Below are 26,300 nucleotides of genomic sequence, written 5' to 3' on the forward strand. Positions count from 1 at the left end.
CATTAGTACCTATACACAATAATATATATTTATTATATAAGTAGGATATTTATAGGATAGTATATATATATTAGATATTTATATATTATTATAATAATAATATTATCTAAATATCATAAACGTATCATGAATTTATGACTAGTTCAATAATTTGTACATTGTATATGAAATATTTTCATTGAAATAAAAATCATGAAATTACACTTTTTCATAAATAAATTAAATAAAATACTATGTGAAAGAAAATAAAAGGTCAGTTAAGAATCTGACCCTTTCTCAACTACTATTGAAATGAAACAAAAAATAAAGCACCTAGTTTATAGCTAAAGAAAACACTATTTGACATTTAGAACTTGGAAGGTACCACGTATTGTATACCTACGTAAGTATAGTCATGCGTCTACATTATAATATTATAGACTATCATCTATTTCACACATGTGGTTTAAATTTGTCTTATAATATTATTTTATTTAGATATAAATTAATTTGATAAAAACATATTAGTTGTGGCACACACACTATATATATATATAGGTAAGAATATATGTATATACTATTATTTGCATAGGTACCAATGCAAATATAAGGTATGGTTGATTTTTTTGTTAAATAATGATATATTTGCGTAGAACTTGCGTTAAAAAATGAGTTATTATTATACTATTCACTATTACTATTTACTTCACCATTTTAAAATTAATATAAACACGAATGACCATATATACCTTGAGAGTTACCGTAGAATGGGTTTCGTGACAGTATAACACGAATAAATACGGTTCTTTTTTTTTCTCGTACCCATAGTTACCTACTTACAGCTTCTTTTAGGTGCATCAGCATCCGATGAACATATTTCAAACGCATCACGGACTTTCTTAAAAAAAAAACGCATTAATATTATCTTTAAGACATACCACGGTACTGATGCGGTAAACCCGCCGCAAGCAGTATAATATGTACATTTCCAGCGCTGTTCGCCTGTTCATCATTTAATAATGCTTAATATCAATGTCCCGTTCGGTCCTGTTGACGGGATTTTGTAAGTTGTATGCGTCGTGCGACCCTCTCTGCTTGGTGTTTGACACACGCCAATCTTTATCACGTCCAATAGTATAGGAAATTCAATAATACGTATATTAATAAAAAGCCGTCTTGTGTGAAATTGAAAAATTCAAACACAAGAGGTTCACATGCCGACAAAAACGATGTACGCCCGACAATCATATAATATGGGGGACCGTAAACTCGACCGTGTATAGTGTATACATTGGCGGCAGATATAGATTATGATAATAATAATAATACAATATATTATAATAATGCACAGTTGGTTTTAAATGGTTTCAACACGTGTGATCAAACTTTTAAGTGAACGCGGTAAACCATAATAATATTGTACGTACGTAAATTATTTTAAATTGTACAAACACAATGTGCGTATTAGCTCCGGAGAACGTGTGCGAGCGGAGGTACACACACGAAAAAAATTGCGATCCCGTGCGGTAAAGATAGGTTAGGTAGGTTACGCGTGTTGGCGGCGAAGATAAACGGATGATCGTATTTGAAAAAAAAACCACTCACGAGCAGACAGACACGCGTGTTTAACTGGGTTGTCATTTCACAACGGGCATTTATAGAAGGACGTAGGTACTTATAGAATGTATAATATAATGTGCATGCTAGCGGGAGACAATGTGGTTGACAATTAGGTTGTTTTCAATGCAATCCATTGAATATAATATTTCAGCTTGCCTGAAAACATTTTGTCTCATCCGACTATTTTTCATTTTCTCCCTACAAAATTACGTATATATAGGTACATATTGCAGCTGCCGTCTGCTCGTAGAAAAACATATTATTATTACGGCTCATAGCACTGAATGCCACTATTGGTCTTAAATTTGTAACTAACAGATAAACTGCATTTTTGAAGTTCACGTAAAAATAAGAGCCAGTGGGTTTATCTAAATGTACACATATAGAGTACCTACACGAAAAACGGCTCACGGCCGTTGTGACTCGTGGTGGATCAGTTACGACGATTTATTGGCTGGATATAAAATGTATTATACTGATGCTGGATTTGATATAAGACATAGGACATTATTGGTAACTCTTTTTAAATAAGAAATACGAATAATATGATGGTTAGCCTATGTTTTTGAATATTCGTATATTGTATTCAACTATTTAACTGCCAGAAATCCCGTGCTAACATATGTAACCAAATTTTTTTTCAGGTATGCTTAAAGAATTCCGATTTTCGGGAAACTCAATGTTCGTCGTTCAACGAAAAGCTATTCAACGGTCAAAAATACACATGGTCAGCATACTATCAAGGTTAGTATTTAAGGTATTTTTTATATTGTTTTTATCATGATTAGCTCCCATCATATTTAACAATAAATTCTATGTTTAAAATCAACTATAAATTAATTATGACGTATTAAAACAAAAATAAAATATCAGTTTTTAATAATAATAATTATTGTGAACCTAAAATGAGTTATTTGGTTAATAGTCAATAAATATAAGGTATGCGATGTAAAAACAACAAAAGCTAATAGTATTATCAAAAAAAAATCAAGACTGACCTTTGACGCTTCTATAATAATAATATTATCTCTTTTTTTGATAGATTACATAATTATTTGCAAATTAAATTTGTTAGAGTCCTATTTAATATTGTTGAAATTGATTTTATGGTTTTATAAATATTAAATTATAAAATCTCTTACAACTCTTTTGATACCTACTCTATTTATTTAAATATAAAGGTAGGTATTAAATATAAAAAGGCACCAATCTTATATTATTTTATGAAAATCGTAATATTTTATAGTAATATATAGTTATGTACATATTGGATTTTAATGTTTTAGCTACAAATCAATGTGCATTAAATTGTCGAGCAATAGGATATCGTTTCTATGCCACCCTAAAACCGAAGGTAACAGATGGCACATCTTGCAATGGAACAGACTATTCAAGACCTTTCATATGTGTGGAAGGACAGTGTAAGGTGAGTGAATACTGATTTATTTGTTAGATAATATTGCGGTAAAAAAACTCAATAACAAGAGAGATAAAATATGTTTACATTAATGGCAGTGACATACGCTTTTATAAAGTAAGATAAAAGTAAGACGGTGACAATAAAAATAAAAATACAGAAGAATGGCCGGATATGTCAGTTTATTACAAAGAAAAAGAAGTGTCCTCATTGGAAAATCTTAATAAATGGATAATGGAAGTATTAAAAAGATTGTTAGAAGTGGATATACAATATAGGAATACGAAAATAGCAATGTTTCTAGCATAGGCGCATAGAGTTTGGGATTTGGGGGGTGGCTAAAGCTCTATTTTTATAATATTGAATAAGCTTAAAACAAAATGTAGGAAATGTTTGAGGGGTCCATGGACATTTTTGGAGGGGGGCTTAGCCCCTAAATCCCCCCTATTTGCGCCTATGGTTTCTAGTATAACGTATTGGAACCATAGGATGCAGAATTCTGCAAGAAGAAACGAATCAAAGGAGTTGGAAATGAGCTTGGGGAGAAATAGACTGCATTTGGCTGAGAGGAATACATATTGTGTACTTTTTTTTATTAATTAGTAGGTAATGACTAATAAATATACAAATAATATACTATTAATTATACAAATTGCATATATCACCAATATTGAATATTCTAGGTTGAAGTTTGGCTTTTGAGTATAAAGTTAAGTTATAATTTTAATTGTATTTGAGGTACCATATTAATTTTATTTATAAAATACATCAATTACTTCAAGTAGGAAACACATATCTAATTTGTTATTTTAGCTGTAACTTGTAAGTATAGTTATTATGAGTCAATCAGTAGAAAGATAATTTAGATTTAAACTATAAAGTAATTACCAATCTGTTGGATACCACAACGGTATCAACTATAGCTGGTACAGCATACAATATATTTTTTTATCAAGCCATCATAAAATTAACTAAACTCCCGCGAGAATGCTTTTTTCAGTGATTAGTGAAACTGTCGTAATTTTTTTTTTTTACTATTAATCAACTGGAATATTATAATATTACTCGTGAGTCGTGGAGCGTACATATTAAGCTATAGTCGGTATTTTCCGGATCGTTTGTAGACTATATTTACCGGATTGTACACACATTAATGCGCGTATAGTGCGTACCATCTCGAGTGGCGGTGTTTTGGATATTATTATGTTATTATACGTAAGGAAAATAAGGTGTCTAGTATATATTTTCCCTCCGGGATACGAAACACCTTTTCACCCCAGAGAACGTGCTGGGAATCATTTAATTTATAGACGATGACTGAGCAACTAATTACCCCGGTACCGCCTACAAATCATCAGATTAGTTCTGATTATGTCTCAGTCGTGGACCACAAAAGCTTTTGCGCATGACTGAGTTATTTTCATACTGTTTATTAGTCACTTCTAATGTTGTAAATGTTTTATATTATATAATATTCCGAAGAAATTAGAATACATGGTAGGTATTGGTTTCTCTTATATTTTCGTATACAATTCCACAGGATTTTTTGTTTTTATAATATTTAATATCTATTAAATATTATTCGTGAATAATTGGATTCGTTATATAATAATTACGTATAATATCTACTATGAAATTTAAGAAAACTTGTATTTAAAAACAGTTCAATTATTTAATGTTTATGTATAGCTTTTAATAAGCTGTTTGTTGCAAGTACCTCAATCAAATCATATAATATTCGGTAAATATGTATTTAAAGTATTCATATGCGTGGCTCTACTAACTGACTTGAGTGGTTTACAGAATAAAAGCATATTATAGCTATAAAAATATTAATAATTTTGGAAGATATTTTTTTTACGGCTTATTATAGATCTTAATAAATTATTAAGCCATAAACTTGATCATACTTGAGTTTTAGTTTAGTAAACCAGTTGAGCAAATACTTTTATTATTATATTTAAAAAAATATTATGAGGTCATTGAAAACTTGAAAAAAAACTGGATTAGTTTTCATCATTTATGGGTTTTATGATAGTCGTGGTGCTTTTCAACCAGATCAAAACAAAATTAACGTCTATTATTGACAATAAATGACGAGAGAAATATTTTTAAAATGCTTTATAGTAAACGGTCGATCGACAACCGGCTTGTAAATAATAGCGTATAGTATAACGTTTTTAATGATCCATAGTTACATAGGTGTGAACATGGAACCGCGTAATTACATACAGCTACGCGTATACCTACTTTTGGGCGGTTTCCTCGACTAGCTCTCTCGTTTCTGTTGTCCTTTACAAAATAATATTATGAGCTAACCGAAGCAATAGCAGCTATTATATATTTTAAATATAGATTTTTTTCTATCACGAAACGACGCCGTTTAAAGGTATTTTCATATTTTATCTAATGTGCAATGCACTTTTACTATACAGTATACACTAGTCGTCGTTCTTTGATTAAAACGTTCGTTCGAAAGTGGATTAAATAATAATATTATGTAGCCGTAGCGCCACAGACAGTAGTAGTTCCGCAACACATGTTGCACGTGTGTGTAGTGCTGACTGAATTTCGGAAGGAGTATAGTGTTGGAGATTATCATAATAACTATAATGACACGAAATATCTATTTCGTTACATTTTAATCATAATTTATAATGATGTTTACTTGCACAAAGATACGTGTTCAAAATACTTTGGCTGTTCGTAAACGTGCACACTTGTGGTGAAAACAACGACTCGAGATTATTTTTGAAAGACGTAAGCCTTAAGTTATTTCGTCGATTATTCTATGCTAATATTTAATGACTTGAGGTGATCGTATAAAAATTTAATTTCAAGGATCAGTTAACATAAATAATAGTATTACTTCTCTCTGTAATTCCATATAAGAGGTATGCAACTTGTCTTGTGCATGCATACTTATTTCAAAACAAAATTGTGTACTCTACTGGAATATGATGTTTATAAACAAGTCACTAAACAGTGAGGACCAGTAGCTTATACGAGTGTAATGTATTATTATCAAACGGGAGGAAACAGCGCAGAGGGCTGTAAACAAATTATTCATTTGTCTAGAAATTAATCAATCTATAGAGGTACATTTGTCATATTATACACACATTATCATAATACGAAACCTATCACGTGCGGTTGCATAATTTATTTTATAAACTGAGTTGCCGAGTCCTCAGCTATTTAACACCGTTCAGGATTAAAATGGACGAATCGAATGAGGAAATACCATCTGTGTTTTGTTGCGTGGCAAAAATGACATGTCGAGCCTCTTAAGTAGGCATAAAGCACACGTTGTATATCACAATTATTAGTTGCATATACCTAGGTAATACGCACCGGTGGATTAAAATAGTAACATATTTACATTTTATACATGGGCATATTTTTGTTTTTTTTTTTTACATAGGTTTATTACAATATGTAGTACGTCATACATTTTATAAAATATGTAAATCGTGGTTCACCACGCAACCGTGTTGGTGTTCACGTATAAACTACTTATATTTAGCCGATTCTTGTAAGTCTTGTGACAAACGTAAATGACGACGAACAACAATATCACGTAGCCAATAATCAATAACGTTCGGGTTGCATATAAATCAAATAAATCATGCTCGTCGGCTGTCATCGATGTTTCCAGGTAGTCCGTGTGATTCTGTAATGGTTGAAAGTCTTCGTTATATAGTGGACTTTCGTCTAAAATTATTGACATGGAAACAACGCGACGAGTCAAGAAAAATGGTATAATATTCAATACGAATATGAAAAACATTTTTCACTGAAAAATCTGTAGACAGCAGTAGTTGTTAACACTCGTATTATTATTATTTGTTTTTAATTTTCATATATTATAATATTATTAAGTATGTTCGCTTTTAGGGTTGCTACGGTAATATAATTACTTAATTTTTCAATGTTCATATCCAATTAGGTATTTATTTATTATCACATGGTTAAACATAATATGTTATTCTAATAAATAATTGTATGCAACTATTACTTGGATAGGTAGGTACTATTATAATATTATGTTAATTAAAAACAAAATTGTCGTTAACATTTTTCAATTCACTTGTTGTCATTGTAAAAACAATATCGTCAAGTTTAAATCTTAAACTGAATAGTTTTGTATTCAATAATGTGTAAGTAATTGATTTTGATTATGTTGCTAGAAATATTTTAATAAAATGGTAAATCATTTTTTATTTATCAATCACGCTTTTCATAATAACGTCTTATTTTGAATAATATTTATAAGTACCCGTAGTAATCGTAAACAATGTCGTTTATGGAAGAATTAATTAAGACGTATAAGTCAGTAATAATGCAAACACACTGTACTATACAGTGGAGGCAGTTTAATATATTTAAAATAAATGCAAATATTGTGTGTAATATGACTTTCTATAATTTTATTGAAGTTTCTAAAATTATTACTTCGGGCAAAGAAAGATTGCAGATAAAATAGCCGAGTTATTTTCATCTAATAAAAAATATTTATCATACTTTTATTAGATGTCTGGAAGGCAATATTGTTCATATTATATTTTTTTAATCTTTACTATCTTTTTTTATTTTAGATTCAGAGTGTAGCGCAGCACATATTTTGTTTTTATTAATGATTTTCGTATGGACATATTTTTGGATAGTGAATAAACTTAAATATACGATGGATTCTTGAAGTATTTTTTCTCATAGATATGTTATTTTATCTTGGAGTCATTTCGAAGAGATTATTTTTTCAAAATATAATCATTAAATTGAATACGCATTTGACGGAACTTAGATTTTTGAAACAGACGTGTTGGTAAGCTGAAAATAAAATATATGTTATGTAGGTACCTACATTTTTTTTGACTTACTGTGATCATATTATTTTTGCATTCTGGCATGCTTCCAGTAGTACCCATCGATCATAACAAAGGAGTGTCAGTAAATGATTGATATTGCTTAATTTATAAGTTAGCCTCGTATAGAATAAGAAGAGTAAAACTCACGACGATGCGAAATAATTATAGGTCGCGTTTTTTCAGCGGTATTTGATCCGTTGATGAGACCTATTGTTAGATTATAATGTAAAACATTGCGTATCACACATATTATTATGCGTAGGTTAAGTTACAATAAAATATATATTATATTTTATGACGTACCTATATATTATGTATATAATATATTAATTATGAATTGTAAAATGCGATCGCCAATGTGTACGATACTTTATTATACTATATTAGTTTACATATTATTATATTATGGGTGTGTTTATTTATGAATAGGTCGTTGAATCGTTTTGAAATAATTAAGTGAAACATAATAGGTCTCTAACTCTCCTACTTAAATAACATTGATAAAAATCTAACTAGTACACAGTTATAAATTATAATATGTTTTGAGTGAAATTTATTTAACATTTTACGGTTTTACATTGTATTATATTATCTATGTATAAGTTGTACTCGAGTTAGATTTCTAAAAGTGATCTTGTTTTGATAATTTGTTTTTGATTGTCTTAAGTTTAAAGTTTAGTTAAATATGATAACTGATAAGTACATTCTGTGGATATGCGTGTTCGATCGGTACAGGTAATATTTTGTAGCTTGACAAATATTGCATTATTGTCACATTTGTAGTTTGTACTATTTCTCATTAACTCTTTATGTGTTGATAACCAATTTTTGTATTCCCTATTCGTAGGCCGTTTTGAGTGATACATATTATTATTAGGTACCTACTTAATTTGATGGGACTTAAATATTTTATTCTTATAGACTTTTTAATTAATTGAGTCCTATATTATATTAACCGTACGAGTCACATTTGAAGACTACAATAATATTATAATATTTAAATATATTTTAACAGCAAAATATATGCGTATATAATATACACAGGTAAGTATTTCAAGATTTCAGTAGGTAGCCGATACGTATAATGTATTGTGAATAATAATTTATTGTTATTGCATTTTACATGTTTTGATCCTTCGAGTTTATTTTGTTGTTTAATTTGAAAATTAATATTATTTTTAATAAATTATATGATCTTTAAAGTGTCGATGCTGGTTGATGGTTCTCAGAATGTCAATAATGCTGTATTAAAAATTAAAATATCAAGGTGTTTATTTTTTAAAATGTTATTAGCTTTAAATATTTTTTTACCTATAGTGGAATAACTCTGAAGTCTGAATACTATCAGAATACATTAGAAATAATCATAACCGTATTGTGTTATCCAATAAATAATAATGTATGATTCAAAAAGTTATTTAAATAATACAAATACGATAGTATTATTATCAGTATTGATATTTTTGAAATTAATAAGGCCTCGATTTGAATATTGCTAAATATAACAAATTATTGGCAATGCCTACTTTTTTTATGATAATCATTACCTATATAGTTGCTTGTACGTGTATAATATTTTTTATTAAGAGATTAACCACGGTATATTTATAATTCTAAAGGAAAATATTGTTGTCGAATATAATTTATTAGCATATATGTAGATCCGTATCTTATTTTTATTTTTTATACAGATTTCAGTTTAAATATATTCAATGTAAAAAAAAAAAAAATGTTTAATATTTCTCTCGATCACCACCAATCATAATCACCATCATCGGATCTATGTAATGTTCTGTTTTCTGTACCTCGTGGTTATTTAATTATTCCAAAGCTGTAAAAAAATGAAATATATATAGCTATAAGTATAGGTAATATAATATAATATAATAAATAATCGTTTTTCGAATACCTAAAAAAAAAAAAAATAAAACAATAATAATCTGGTAAAACACCGTTTTATAAACGTTAATGTTCACGAACACAAAGGCTATTATTCGCAGTTATTGTTTTTTCTCAATATATAGTCATATAAGTATACACATTACATATTGCTCATCTGTCGCTCGGTAAAGATTATATATTATTCTAACGGGCAACGATTTGCACGGCTAAGCATGCGTTCTTATTATTACAACGACCGCGACGGCCCGCAAAGTAATATTTGTTTAAACGTTTTTGGAAATATTTGTTTAAGATAATTTTAAGTCATTGTGAAAAAAAATACATTTTTCACGGTTTCTTATCTTTTTAATTTTTTTACTCTTTTAAACGACAGTATTATTGTTATACCTACCTACCTATTTTTAATTGCATATTCTGAGAATTTAAATATATACAGAGCGGAGCCGACGGAAAAAAAATTATGTTTAGATAAGCTGCAGAAGATACTTACTTATTTTTGAAGTTGGAACAAATTTATTTGCATATTTTATTAGCCAATTACCTATTATACCTTGCCAATTTATTTTTAAAAATTTACGTCAGCCACACGGTGGCCATCTATATTGTTCATAAACACGACGCAATAAGTCTGTTCATAAAGTTGTGGCGAACAGCTTGAGCTCTGTTGTCGAGCAGATCGCCCTAGGCTTTTCAGGTATGTATATCTCACCCTCTGCACTTTGTTGGGGGTTCGTTTTGTACAAAGGTGGGAGCCAAGTGGTTTATTAATTGGCCAATAAAATATGCAAATAAAATTGTTTCAATTTAAAAAATAACCGAGTAGATACTGCTTAGTGCTTGCTTATATACAGAAATTCTCCGTTTTACATGGGCCATCCCATATATAAAAGTAGAATTTCAATCGACTAGTTAATTACTTACATAGGTGATAGGTATTAACATTTTAGATGAGATGAGTATACTAATAATAATAGTGGAATAGCATTTTACGGAGTTCCTGCTCAGCTGTGCTAATTTAAATCTGCTCTTCTATAAGCTTTAAATAACTGTTCGAAGTTCGATTTTTATAATATATTATTATTGGAATACTCAGAAAAATATTTTGCTTAGGAATATTAAATTGAAAATGTATCTTACAATTCAAAAAAGTAAAATGAATGACGACAAAAAATATAAAAAATATAAATTTTTAAAAAATAGTTTTGGAGTTTGTCTTAAAAAAAAATATTTTCACAAATGTTTATAGTACGTTTTGAGATAATGAGTGTTTACTGTCAAAATAATAACCATCTATACAATACTACCACACCGCGAAAAAATAACCCTGCTAAAATAAACCTCAGTAAATATAACCCATGTGAAAAAAAAAACGGGAATTTGGTCCGCTGTATATTATAGGTGTGAAAATATGAAATTAGTTTTTTGTTTATATATTATTGACATTTTCATACAAATTTATTATGTCTAAAAATATTATGAAATTTGTTTTTATTTATAATATAATATTATTCACAATTGAACAAACAAAATGTATTATGAATTTATGACTAACAGTTTGTTCTTAAACCATATAGACAGTACTATATTGATAATCATTGAAATCTCGTTAATATTTGTTATGTACACTATAATTGTTGAGTTACGTATATTATTTTAGGGTTATTTTTTCACGAGGTTATTTTCGCGGGGTCTAAACTGATGCGGCTATTTTGTTTTCGGGGATTACCTATTTATTAGAGGATTCCAATTTGTTTGTACATAGTTTTGTCGATATTCTTTAGCGTCGGAGGATTTCGCGCCATCGTTAACGCAATCAGCTGCTGGACATATAAGTACTGCGTATATCGTAGCACAATATTGCAAATCCTATAATAGTCGTTTCACTATTCTATACAGCTGTGATGTACGTAGATGATATCGTTATTGTGTTGTACTGTACTCCAATGTACCTATCGATTTGCGTCCGGTTCAATAGCGCGGAAACGTTATTGAACGCACTTTTATAGAGCGGCTGTTTGCGTTCCCATTATAACCACCGTATATTATAATAATATATAATATATATATATACATTGGGCAATGGATAAACACGCGCGATCGTAACCTCATGCGAACCGGTCGCGTTTTAAATGGTTTTAATATCCGGAAAACTAGGCGTGCACACTTTTTAGAACGGTTCGGGGAAAAAAAAATAAATACCTCATTGTAGTATTGACTATCGAGACCATCAGCCGGAGACCATCAGCCGTGCAATTCGTATATACCGCACATAGGCACACAATATATATTATATGCCTTCCGTTATGCGCGCGCACCTGCAGCCGGCTTGTATTCGGGATTTTGTCTAGGGGTCACTGCGGCCACAAACTGTTTTTCGACCTTTTCAAATCTTCGTTTTCTACTCCCCCCTCGCAACACACCAGAGAAAAAAAATTCAAAATAATGATGTATATAGAGGATATTTTTCATTACAGTATACTGCAGTGGTTGTCTGTTACTTAAGCTTTCGTCATTTCACATATTTTGATGTACACGTTATAGCTTATATTATAATAGTTCCCGTAATCGTACCTATTTAAGTTTTTAAGAATTATACGGTAAGCGAATATTATAAGAGACTTTACCATATTACAGGTACTTCTGTAATTCAAATCGAATTATATAAAAATTATACTATGTTTACTTTTATAAATCAGGTGCCAGGAAGTCTATCTTTAATCATACAGGTCAAATATATAGGTATAGGTAGTTTAATATTGAAGCGGTAGTAATACAATAATTTATGTAAGTACCTACAACCTACTTATACAATATGTAGTGTTATCTCGGGTTACAATAAGTATCTTGTCTTTCAGTCTTCGGATATAGTCTTGATAAATGTCTATATTATGACTCTTTGATTATAATTTATCTTTATCAATTTGTATCTTAATTCATCGATAATAATAAATTATAAATTTAAAATTCTATTGAGACAGCCCAGGTCTACTGATTTTTTTCAACAGGCCTAGTCTCCCAAACCTTTCCTTCCACCATTACTGTTCGTAATTCTATCGTTACTCTCATTCTTTTATATAATATATAAAATTACTACAGACTTATTTAATATTTAATTAGGGGGGGGGGGGGGGGGTGTATAGATGTTTACACATAAAATATTATATATTATGATATATTGTGTATCGCGTATAGCAGCATTTATTTATCATATAATATTATGCATTTTATTAAAGCATTTTACATGCGAGAAATGAATTTTCTATACCTGCCTTTCAAAAGAAATCATATATAATACTGTACGACTTATTTCAAAACAAAATACTCGGATGATTGACATGCATAATATTATGTTAGTTATGACCGTATGGAAATGCAAAACAAAGTGGACACATTAATAACGTTTAACATAATCCAGTCCAAAAAATACACATAGGAACCCACTGCTTCGAATGTCACGAGATCAGTGTCTATCGTACTTAACGGCGGATTTGGTGTACGCCGAACACATTTTTTCGAGGATTAATCCTCCCGAACACACGCACATACCAATGGTACTTTACGTTTCTACGGATCGTTCTCAACACACATACTGCACACTGTCAATGCGTGTTCCGAGACGAAAATCCTATAACATTTCGGTCGTTGTATATATCGCACGCTGTACGAAAAAAACAAAAAACAAAAAGCAAAAAATCTTATCACCACCGATCGTAATTGGTACCCCGGAACGAAATGGCTTCCAGACTAGTAGTGTTTTTTCAATCCCCACCCAGATGATATTATCTCCGAAGAAATTAAGATATCGCGGGCGATCGGTTTTCGTGTGCTAGTCAGTTAATAGAGCTATTAAGTTGGGCCCGGCGGCGGTGAAAAACATTTCGTCGGACATGTAAAATTACATATTTTCGCGCGATAATGATTTTGACTTTTCGTCGATATTGGTAGGTACTGTTCTCATAAACCCGCGGTGTATCGAACATTGTCCGTAGCTTATCCTCGATCTTTTTTCACATTTTTTTATACTCGCCGGAATATCGGGTGTCTTAAAAATGTTAACTCATATTATGTTAATTCCTTTGTTTTTCAGTTAATGCGCGCGGTACATACTATTATTATAATTATTTCATTGTAATGCATTTTTCTTCAATATAAGTGACCCAAAACGATATCGTGTATGGAATTCATAATTTAACATACCTACTTGAATATGGAAATTAGTATAATAAATTGTTATTGATTATTATGTACAGGGTGATTATTTTAACTTAGTACCTACTCTCGTATAAATCATACATGTTTTTTTATTATTGAAAATATTGTTTTTATACAAGGATCGAAGAACACTTCATATAGTCTATAACGCTATGTTTATTTACGACAAATCTAATTTTTCTGTCTGGAACTTTACCTTTTTTACTTTTTTTTATAAGATCTATATTTTTAACTAAAATGTAATAAAATAAGTAATAACATACGGTTTATCTCGTTGTGAATGGTTAGACATTACAGTTTTGTTGTCATAAAAATTCAAAAATGTATTACGACATCACATGAGCCTTTTGAAGCAGTTCCACTCACAGATAAAATACATAACATTAAATAAAATAAAAAAACGTAATAATATCGTAAAACCAATGGGTATACATTCTTTATTTATTTGCTCACAATATAAAATACAATACACCGAATCCTGTTGGTTGGGACACGTGGCAAAATAATGACAAGTTAATTTTGTGATGTGCTTTTTACATTTGTGACATTTATCCGTAAATTCCGTATTGCCGTATAATAATATACCTACCATGTACATGTGAATAGTATTTATTAAACGCTTCTGTGATAACGACTGTGTAGAGTAAACTGTTGATAGTGATTGTTCTCGTTCTTTCATAATCCGACATTATTTTGGGGATATATTAAGCTCCGTTTCGCCAGCACTGCCACTTTCGAATTTTTATACCAAAAGTTGACAGTATTATGTACTTTTTTATGTACAATTTTGTACGATGGAGCTGATATATTCTATTAATATAGTAATGTAAATAATAATATCATACATATGTAATATTTTAATATGCATTTAAGGATTTCGACGAACAAGTGGTGTTGTGTTTAGAAGTTATACATCTTTACTTCTACAAAATGGTGGCCACAGACTATATTATTATAATACTATGTATACAACCAGAATGCCAAAAATTGCAAACGAATTGGTATGTTTTGTAACTTGTAATTTGTATCATATTATATGCCATATAAATTATATAATATACTAATTGTATACAGGCACCATGAATTATATTCTATATGCTGTATGATAATATAATATATATATATATATACATTTTAACATATTCAACTTATAAGAAGGTGTGTTATCACATCAATTTATTTTAAATTAGTAGTTTTAAAAATGGAATCAACATCTTAGGATTATTTCATATCTAAGGCGTGCAGGTGTTATAGATAATAGTTGTTCTCTATTAATTCATCTAGTTAGCGGTATAGGTACATAATAACATAATATTATTAAATATTCATGTTTCAAACTATGCGTTTTATTCAAAATTATTTTTACAGAAAAAAAGAATATACGGAAGATTATGATATTATTATTATAATAAACAATAATATTTGTATTAAAAATTAATATCTGCAGTTCATGAAAAAAACATTTAAATAATTATTTATATATTAATAATAATGGTTATATTATATTTATAGATATTATACTCTTATTGAAGTTGTTTACCCTATTCTTGGGTTTATTTATGAAAGAAGGTTTAAAATGATTTAATAGGAAACCATTATAAAGGAAACCCAATAAATTATTTTGTTAATTAATGTTTTGATGGCCTACTTGTTGCGTTCCATTTAAATATTGGTGGATAAGTAGCGTCCGGGGTAAATTTCTTCCACGAAAAAGGCATACTATTTTATACTAACTACCAAGTATAATATTCTAATTTATAGTTAATTTGGACTATAGTTGCGTCAGGTATATTAATTTAATGTCATCTTCTTACATTTTAGTGTAGTATATTTGCGTTAAAAATAATTAATCAAAAATCGTTAAAAATCGACCAAAAATAAAAACTCAATATTAGGTACTTAGTACATTGAAAATATTAGTATCGTATATTTGATATAAATTTTATGTATCGTAATTATTTATACTCTAATACAAACGAGCTGGACCCTCTAAATAACAAATACCCCCTAACAGCGGAAAAAAATCAGCGACCGAGAGTTTCCGGTATTTAGAGGTTTCAGTGTTGCACTGTTTATCATGTAAAAGAAGAAATTGACTGATTGGCATATCTGTACAGTGTACAACAGTGATACCTACCTCAAACTACTGCAGGGTCTAGAAATTCGAAATTGTACACAGAGACTTTTTATATTATACAGACAAACACTAAGAAGGGATTTTCCAAACAAAACGATGCAAACTACAATGTTAGTATTTTTGTCATGAGTTTGCTCTGGAACCACTTAGCCAATCGCCAAGCATCTTGTTTTAGATTTATGGAACACACTATGGAACAGGGTTTAAGCATAGTTTCATAGACCCAACTCTTGTCCTCGGAAATGAAAACGATGAAATAGGAATACAGCTATCATACGTATGCCCGATTTTCACAGCGACTTCTTAAAAAAAATGTTCTACAGAACCGACGACTTGACCGTGTTAAAAATGTTTATTGTTAATTTTCCCATCTTAGGTAAACCAAAACTGGTTTACTCTCGAAGTAATTTTACCAACACTCAAACCGAAGTACACCGAACGCCATATTTTATATTATATTTTAATTTGTTTCCCGGACGATGTCTGATAACACATCTGCAGCTAGTTATTCTACATAAAATATATTATTATAAGTATATTGTGATATTTAATAGATATTAGAAACTAAAAAGTATGAAATTATATTGTATGAGCATTGATTAGGAAAAAATAATAAATAGATAATATACAAAAACTAACAGTATTATGAAACGTTTGATCCCTATATTATATTATCTACATTTATACATATTTAAACTATTATAGGATTTTACATACATTTAAATTAATAAGTCGATATCAAATACGTTGTAAAATATTAATAATGTGAATAATCAAGTCTTTTATTAGTATTGCTTTCTCACAAGGTAGAAATTTCACTGTTGTTGGACTGTGTTTTGTGGCGCCAATACCTACTACAAACGGCACGACAATAGATAATTTACTATATATGTGGTTGAAATCAATTTCCATAAACAATTCAAAACTCTACTTCTACATAGGTAGTAGGTACACAGATAGTACACTTGAATGAAATAGTATAATGGTTCATGGGTGTTATTATGAAGATTGACTGGTTTTAGTTTTTATACAGTAGTTGAGTACCTACCTAGTTGAGTAGTCGAGTAGAGAGAATTTTTCGAAGTCAAAACGTGTTTGCATCATATACATTCGATAAATAATAATATATTGCTCATTTTTATGGCTAATTGATCTTTCAAGACCATGTAAATTGATAACTCCTACATTTCAGAATAATGTATATTTAGATCATTGGTTTATTTGAAATAGCTGATGTCATGCATTTTTTTCTAAAATAAGTTAGACTATACAGTAAACAATTGAATGATGTAACGCACTAATACGTATATTATAACAGTCAATGTCAGCCAAAATATACAGCTAACTTACATAGTTATACGCTCACCTATTTGTATATTTATACTCATTATCCATCTGTACATATCGTGCATTCGGAGACATTATTTATTATTATATTTATCAACAAGAAAAGTACCTATACAGCTATATGACAATGGCTATACAGCTTAACAGCTATATATATATATAACTTTACACCATACATCGTTGATTTTGATAAATATAGTAATCCAAAGGCATAGACTATAATATGCAGTACCCCTTCATGTCTATGAATCGAATGTAAAATTAAATATAATTATTACCTACTGTTAAAACCAAATTGTACCTATCTATATTATGCGAGTTTATATCTATGTAGTATTAATGTAATTCATAACTCACAATTTTTATTTGTAAACTGCACTGCACTTACGAGTCACCGATAAAACTATTAAAATAAATTGGATAAAAGTCATTATTTTAAATTTTTATGTGTTTTAATATTGTATGCTACTCAATCCATGAAATAACATTGTTTAAAAATACGCGCATGTACCTTCCTCTACATCGTATAATAGAGACCATTTGGAATTTAACAGCATACAACGCGCGTTCTTTATACACCTACCTAGTACCTATATAGCATTGTTAATTATTATCACCATTCGACTATTTACTATAATAATAATATATGCACTTGTAGACTTCAATAGTAATATTATATACCATAAAAGTGCAATAAAGTAGATGAATATTTTATTGGCGTGGTCTATTTTCAAATGATTTTTTTCATCTTCTGACGTCATGGCTTTTGGGCGGCAAAAATGAATATAATAATATAGTAAACCAATTTTTGCGTGGGCCAAGACGCCGTTCTATTTTCATTATCCAAAACCAGACCTAGTGTATTTATTAACCCACCAAATAGCTGCGGTATATATAATATTATTTATCCAATCTGTTTTGTATACGATTTATTACGGAGCTGATCATTTTTTTTACTTCACGGTCATCGGTTAAAAATGCGTACGATATAAGCCGCGCCACTGTATTGACGGTACGAGAATAAATTCAATCGAGTTTATACTTTATACATGGATGTATCGTCGTTCACGGGAACGAACCTTCTATATGTGTAAAATTTATGGTTTTGATGTTTTGAATTTTTGATATCCCTGGATTCTCAGAAGACAATTAGCTATTCACTGATGCTGCAATGTGCTATATGCATCGTAGAATTAATGAAAAAGAATAAATAAATTCTCCTATGTGGTACCTATACAATAAATCGTTATAAATCGCTAATGAAATAACTCCTACATGTGATTTATTTATTTAAAACGTTTTCAGTGTATCCTGAAAACTAAACTTTTTTCACACATAGGACGTTTGGTCCCGTGGACAACTGTATGCTATTTTTATTCGACATTAACAATATTTACTATATAATTTAACGCACCGCATACCTGCTGTTCGTCAACTCGAAATACTCAAAAGTCGTGAGTACACACAGTTTTCGGAAAACTGTCCGGCGCGAAATCTGCACGCGGCCGTCTAACGATCTGCGCGGTAAACACTTATACAAAAAATAATTTAATAACCTTTACCGGTGCGGTCAGAGTCCTTATAATGGCGCAGCCGGCATGAGGTATAACCACTAGATAATAATCGATATCGTCGTTCGGTGGCCGTAATAATAATTATTATTAACATTTACAATGTGGATTAAAATACAATATAATACTCGACCGTGTAATTGACAGGCCTCGTCATGATACTCGTTATCCTCATCGCATCTACCCCGGGCCATTCATTGCCAATGGTCCAGTGCGCGTGACGTCACAACCTAAATATATTATTATTATTATTATTATTATAATAAATAGCTACGATAATAATAATAATAATATTATAGTGTAAGTATAGTGGTTATTATTTATTCGGCGCTCACATGTAATTACCGCGTACCTGTTGAGTATATAGTGTTGACATCTTCGTGCGTGGAAAATATATTATAATTTTTCGATCGCGAAACCGCAGCCTTGATTATCGTTTTAAAAATGTGGACTAACACTCTTATAATAATATTATTATATCGGTTGTGCAAGTAGTATTCCAAATTCAATGTTATCGCGGTGCTCTGTTCGATCTCGTTAATTATTTAATAAAACGTTACATTCATTTTATCTAAATAATCTTGAAAAATATCTCAAACAAGACGTTTTGCTTTCAGTTTTGATAAACAATACCTAACTTATTCTATACCTTTATTTCCCTAGCGTATATAGAGGTACCTACCGGTTTTGTTATGTACCCTATAAGATATTAAATCTGGAACAATATCTATTGTGTTTAAGATTAAATACAGAGGAAATATAATTTAATGTTTTTTTATCGTTATCAATATTTATATTTTATGTTTGCAGAGTTATATACACTATTTTTATGTTTTTTACTTACTGTTTTTAGAGAGTAATTGAATTGCTGAAAACAATTTAATATTTAGCTAGAAATTCGAACATGAACCCACGGATGTAATAATAAACAAAACAACTTGAGAGAAGCTCGTTAAAATTCGCGTCTGATGATTTTTCTCAAAAACCGTATGTTTACTTATATTTCTTCAACATCCTATACGCGGAGAAATTATTAAATATAACCAAAATATACCCAGACTTTCAGACTTGAGTTCTTAAGGTGTTCCATAAAAACGTTGTTGATCATTCATTCTATCCCAAAAAACTTAACCGTAAAACCAATGCATTCCCTAGTTCAGTTAAATCACTTGAACCGCGTGTGTTTACTACATACACGATTTGGTTCAAACAAATTTAAATTTCATTACACAACGCAGATATTTTCCATTATAAATAATTATTATTGTGGAGCCCTAATAATAATCACGTCCTACATATTATATAGTGTAATACTTATTAACTTAATGATGATGGAGCTGAAAAAAACCGTTTTCATTGAAGCGTCAATGCGTAGGCAGTTGTGAATGCTGTGATCAAAATTATTTCGTGTTTATGCATGTATTATGTATTAATGCGTATTTATATATAATATTAATACATATTATTTTGTATGACTTAAATTGAAGATGACTTTCTCAGCTTGTCTATTTTACAATGGCTTATAAATTACTTAAGCCATCATAGCAGTAGTGATTATATAGTGTTCTATAAAGTTTTAATTATATACCTGAGTAGTTTGTTTAAAATTCATTTCGAACTAGTATTAATTTTTTACTAAAAACATAACGTAAAAAAAACGATTAACTAAAACTTGAGTTATTTATGGTTAGCTATTAGTTTTATTAATTAGAAATGCATTTTAAGTTACATTAATTTTGAACACTAAATGGCCAATGTAACCAAATTTAGACAAAATCTAATTGTTCCATTTTAGAAAGTACATACATAATGTGTTATAATATTATGTACATTATAAGATAACTTTAAGTAATTATACTATGGGTCATGGGTGTAAATGTAGTAGTAATAACTAGTAATGATGGTTTAAATATTATTGAGCTAATATATTTTGTTCTTATTTTCATAATCTTAAGTCTTATTCAAATGAAAACTTTTATTTTATTTCACTTTTTACATTTTAATAATAATAATATATTCTTTATAACGAAAATAAATTACAATTACAGTTTTTTTCATATATGTGTATATAATATATTATATACTTACATTATCAGTAATTTATATATAACAAAAATAATAATTCAAATAATTTTAAAAATAAAAGAACAAATACGTATCAATATCATGCATTAAAATATCTATATTTATAAAATAAAAAACAAAGTGAAATAAAAACGAGATATTAATTAAGATTTTAGTACCCAATTTGTTATGTATTTCTTAAAACATTTGCCATCAAAATATTTAAATATTTACCAAAAAAATTAAAATTATTCATTGTTACCTCCGGACATTAAAATATTGGATGGAGGATTTCGCATATAATCTGTAGTTAAATGTTCTGTGTAAGATAAGATCGGTTTATTGGATCTATTTTAAAATTTATATTTTGCAGTAATTCCGGACATTTAATCATATTATTTAATAATTTAAATAACATTTTTTATTTAATTTCCATAAATCGTTGTGTTAGCGACTGTATATTAAAACAACGGATTGTAAGTTGTGATATTGTAATCATAATGGGGTGTTCTGCAAACAAAACATTAATAACATAAAAGTTAAAAATCTGATAAATATTTTACAACTTGGTTACGACCAGAAATGAAGGAATAAAACCAAAAAAGAAGCGGTTCGGAAAATCCCTAAATTTTAAGTTCATTAATTAATAATTTATGATTAATCCTATCAAAGGCTTTTTCCATATCGGTATAAATGACATCAGTTTGAGTTTGATTTTCAAATGAATCCAAGATTGCGTATTTAAATATACATACATTTGTTAATGTTGATCTATTTTGCCTAAATTCGTGTTGGTAATTTGATAATAATTTATAACATAATATCCTACGATCGTTTTGTAAAAAACGTATTCGTACCTATATATATATATATATAGAATATAATTATTTTATTAATGATTTAAAATATTGAAATATACATACTATCATTGTATATAGTATTATTTAATAGGTATATTATATTCTGCCTCGCAGAAAAAAACTAATTTTATACGCTTACGTTAATTTAAGAATTTACTATTTACATAAAGCAAATCGACGAATTGTTATTTTTAATTTATTCGGTTTCCTACTTTACGAATATTTGTATTGGTTTGTTAACAAAATTAGCTTCCGATGCTTTTAAAAAAAAAATTTTCACCTGAACGCAACACGCATGCGCACCGCGACGTAGATAGATTTAAGGGGCACGCAGCGGTCTATCAATGGGATTCTGTAAACAGTACGCGGTTCGATGCTCGCGTGAGTGTTACCGTCGGTAATAATTTATGCAAACAAACATACGAATTTAATCATATACGAGAATTCAAAGTGGTATAAAGTTTTACTTTTCATAATATTATTATTTTACGTAACAAATTGGCCACAATGTATTATTTATATTGTAAGTGAAACTTAAATATTTTAAACAGGCACTATCGTATACAGGCATGTCTCGATTCCCATAAACTTATCATCATAAAAATGATCGCAAGTAAATATAGCTAGGTCGGCTTAGAGTTAAATAATAAAAAAAAATAATATATTTACTGTTCATAATTCATATGGATTTATTATGATGGCTGTATAAATTCCGTACTGAAAACGAAATATACATAACATTTTTATTACACATCCATATTTTTATAACTTGGTATATTGTGTAGTTAACAGTCATGTAAACGGGTATGTATTCATTTTTGTTTTGTATTTTTTTTATTTTACTTTTCATTTGATACTATCAATGCCCATTGGCCAGCTTATGTTCGTAAAATATAATATGATTAGGTACACGTACACCTAATAGTACAGTTTACACCAACAATAAGAAAAATGTTTTATGGTAAGGTAGTTATACATTTTCTAGCTTTGTCTTATGTATTTACAAATTTATAATATTACTCAAGTTGTACCTAGTGACATATTATTATTGATGATAAAATTATTGTCTATACTTCAATAGTCATACGTTTTAGGAAACGATATTTTTATTAAATGAATCATGTAAATTGTGTAAGTAATAGCTCAAAGTATTTTTACAACTATTTTAATATACCTACTTAAACGAAATGTTTTGGTCATAAATTGAAATTTGAATTATGCGTACCTATAAATATTTTTTTAGTATGTATTACTCTTTAATAGTTTATTCGTTTACATGCTGAATTAATAAATTAAAAATATTATAGAATGAAGGTACTACTCGTAAAATAGAGAAAAGGTTAAAAATTCGATTTTCTACAAGTATAACTTTTATGTTATTTAAATATCTACCTCATTTTGTTTTTTCGATACAACATTGATATAAGTTTCACAATATTTTACATTTTTCATGGTTTATATTATTGATATTTGCGTTAAATATAGATTATATATTCTATAATTTAATAAAAATGGAGGTTTAAAAATTAAAACAAAAATATGATTTTCGTTGTCTAAAAAATAAAAATTGTACAATATTTTAAGAGGATTGCATTATTCTTAAATTATTTTGACTTATCTATAATTTAATTTTTAAAAATACTTTTTTATACCATAGCATAATAATTGAGAAAAAAAAATCAAACACTACGCTAAAATTTGTTGTTGAAGCGATTTGATCAATAAAAAAAATAAAATTTATTTATCAGTACCTACCAATAATATCTATAATTTAATTTCAAATCATACAATTACAATACATTTGGAAAATATTGTCGTAAATCGTCATTATATGTAGGTATATCATATTACATTAATATTATAGTTTCCTGGAAAGTCATAATGAAAATATTAATTATTAGTTAAAAATAATATTTTCGTTCGAATTTCAATTGTGTCAACCACTATTTCATACGTTTTTATGATTGATTAGATAAAACCTCGAGGTACACGTTTTCCATCAAAACAAGCAATTATCATTTTTTTCTAAAAAATTGGATGCATGCCTTCTTATACTAATGACTTTATGTTGGCTTTTAGTTTAAAATGGCTTGTATATCTTTATAGATTAAATATTTTTATTTTTATCCAGTTCTAAAAACTATATTATGGTTAGTTTCTCGATATTTTATTTTAACTAATAAACTGCTAAATTATTATCATTATGTTTGAGGATATAGTTTATTTTTATAAACTCGAATATGCTATGACGATTTGAGTTATAAATTATTACTTTAACGGTATAATATGTTTATTTTTATTATTACTCGAATATTGTGCAATGTGTCATAATCATATTATTATATTGTATTGGCATCGGTCGTAACGCTGCAAGGTTCAACCAGAGAACTTAGCAGATGATATGTATGCTATTTGGCTGTACATATAGTAAAATCGGAATAAATTCAATAGATCAATAAAAATCGCACCATGCATTATAATAAGCTAAGAATTCCTTTCCCCCATAAACATTTATACACAAACGTCTATATACAGTGCACAAAGTCCGCGCCCGTGACGTTATGATTTATTATTTACGAATCGTAAATCACACAACGGTTATGCCCTTTTCATCCGGACAGCCGTGACACGGAGTAGCGCCCGGCGCTCATACCTTATAAATTATAATATTATACTACGTCCATCACTGGTGTCCAATAAAATTATAGAGCAGACAACCATACGACTTCGACGACGCTATTTAATGTTTATCTTTCTAATAACTATATTATAATTAGTATTCTCTCGGTCCGGACGTATTCTTCTTACCAACATCATAATAATAATCAATGCCGGTTATTCTTTAATATTTTCATTACAAATTCGTAAATTTCCTTTTTATGATAAAAAATGCGAACGGCGTGCATCGTTGCAGCGCTATATCGGCCCACATAAATGTAGTAATTTGATATTTTCTACGTCCGCTGAAACAGCCTATCGCGTATGCCGATGAGAATTTAAGTTAAACCGCTTTTAGATGAACGATGACGTTTTATGTGAGACGTATGTCTCTCTCTCTCTCTCTCTCTCTCGTACAGGTGCCGATCGATAAAATAATGATGACAGTAGCACGTTATTTTTTAACGTTTAGTTGATTTGCGCACGGCCAGTTTGTTACGAAAAATGTATTATTATTATTATTCGTGCCCATAAAAATATGGTACACCCCCTAGATATTAACTCGATTGTATAGGATCTCGACGATCGAGGAGTTTGTCGACGATTACAATATGAGGCGAAAAATGGACTTCATCGGTATTGGATTTCCCGTGTTCCTGTTGGCCATCGCAGTAAGTCTTTACAATCATATAATAAACTATTAAATAACGTATATAACACTAAAACAATTGAATATCACACATAAGTCCGGAAAAATATAATATAATATTGTAATAAATGTTTCCATTTTTTTTTTCATTTTCATGTCATAATAACTTTATATCATATAATTGTATACCTGAATATGTCTATTTAATATAACCAGTCAAGTATAAATGACTAGGTGTATTTTTGATTTCGCGACTTTTCTCCGGAAAAAAATACTGCACTCTGTGTGATTTTGGGGTCTGAGCGTGTAGCATTTGTGTACCTCAATTCACGGGCAAGTCATTGGTGTTGGTGTACCTATCGCTTTGTAGACAAATCCGACCGAGATGGGTAGCCTGCGGTGGGTTGGAATACATTAAATGTTTGGTGACTTGGTGTATTTCGGCTTGAGTGTAAATAATAATAATGTAATAATAATAATGTTTCATAAGCAAATAAATTTGAGTAAGTTTTTAGATCCAGTGGTTTAGGGATGTGAGTTGTTATATCAGTCACTGGTGGTCAGTCAGATTCTTATTTTATATATACCTATAAATTATAATATCATACAGATTATTATGCGTATGATGAATAATTGTTATCTACTCGTCATTATATTTATATGAATAATTGTTATTTACTCGTCATTATATTTATACACAATAAAAACTATTTTAGTAGCATTTTTTAAAATTTTTTCACCTAAATTAAATTTTGTTCAAGTCTCAATTTATAACAATACTGCATACTGTTTTAATATTAAAATATAATTATTACGGTGGTTAATTTTACCGGAACATTTTTTTTCCGAGAAGATGATTTTATGTTAATTATATTGAACCTAAAATATATTAAAAAAAAAAAACATTTATTTTTTCCTATTAAAATAGGTCATTTACTTGTTTAAACATAGACAGTATATATGTACCTATTTAATTTAGCATTGCCTGTTGGATTGTTGTACCTATATAATCGTCA

General features: G+C 29.1%; 1 protein-coding gene across 1 annotated transcript in view; it reads left to right on the plus strand.

The window, feature by feature from the left end:
• Positions 1-26,300, plus strand: part of LOC132939237 (thrombospondin type-1 domain-containing protein 4) — a 67,537-nt gene that overhangs the window by 20,289 nt on the left and 20,948 nt on the right. The window contains exons 5-6 of the mRNA XM_061006311.1: positions 2,244-2,343; positions 2,886-3,025. Of these exons, the coding sequence (XP_060862294.1) occupies positions 2,244-2,343; positions 2,886-3,025 (240 nt within the window). The remainder of the gene's footprint in view (positions 1-2,243; positions 2,344-2,885; positions 3,026-26,300) is intronic.

The sequence above is a fragment of the Metopolophium dirhodum genome, chromosome 2 (genome assembly GCF_019925205.1).
Source record: "Metopolophium dirhodum isolate CAU chromosome 2, ASM1992520v1, whole genome shotgun sequence".
NCBI lineage: Eukaryota > Metazoa > Arthropoda > Insecta > Hemiptera > Aphididae > Metopolophium > Metopolophium dirhodum.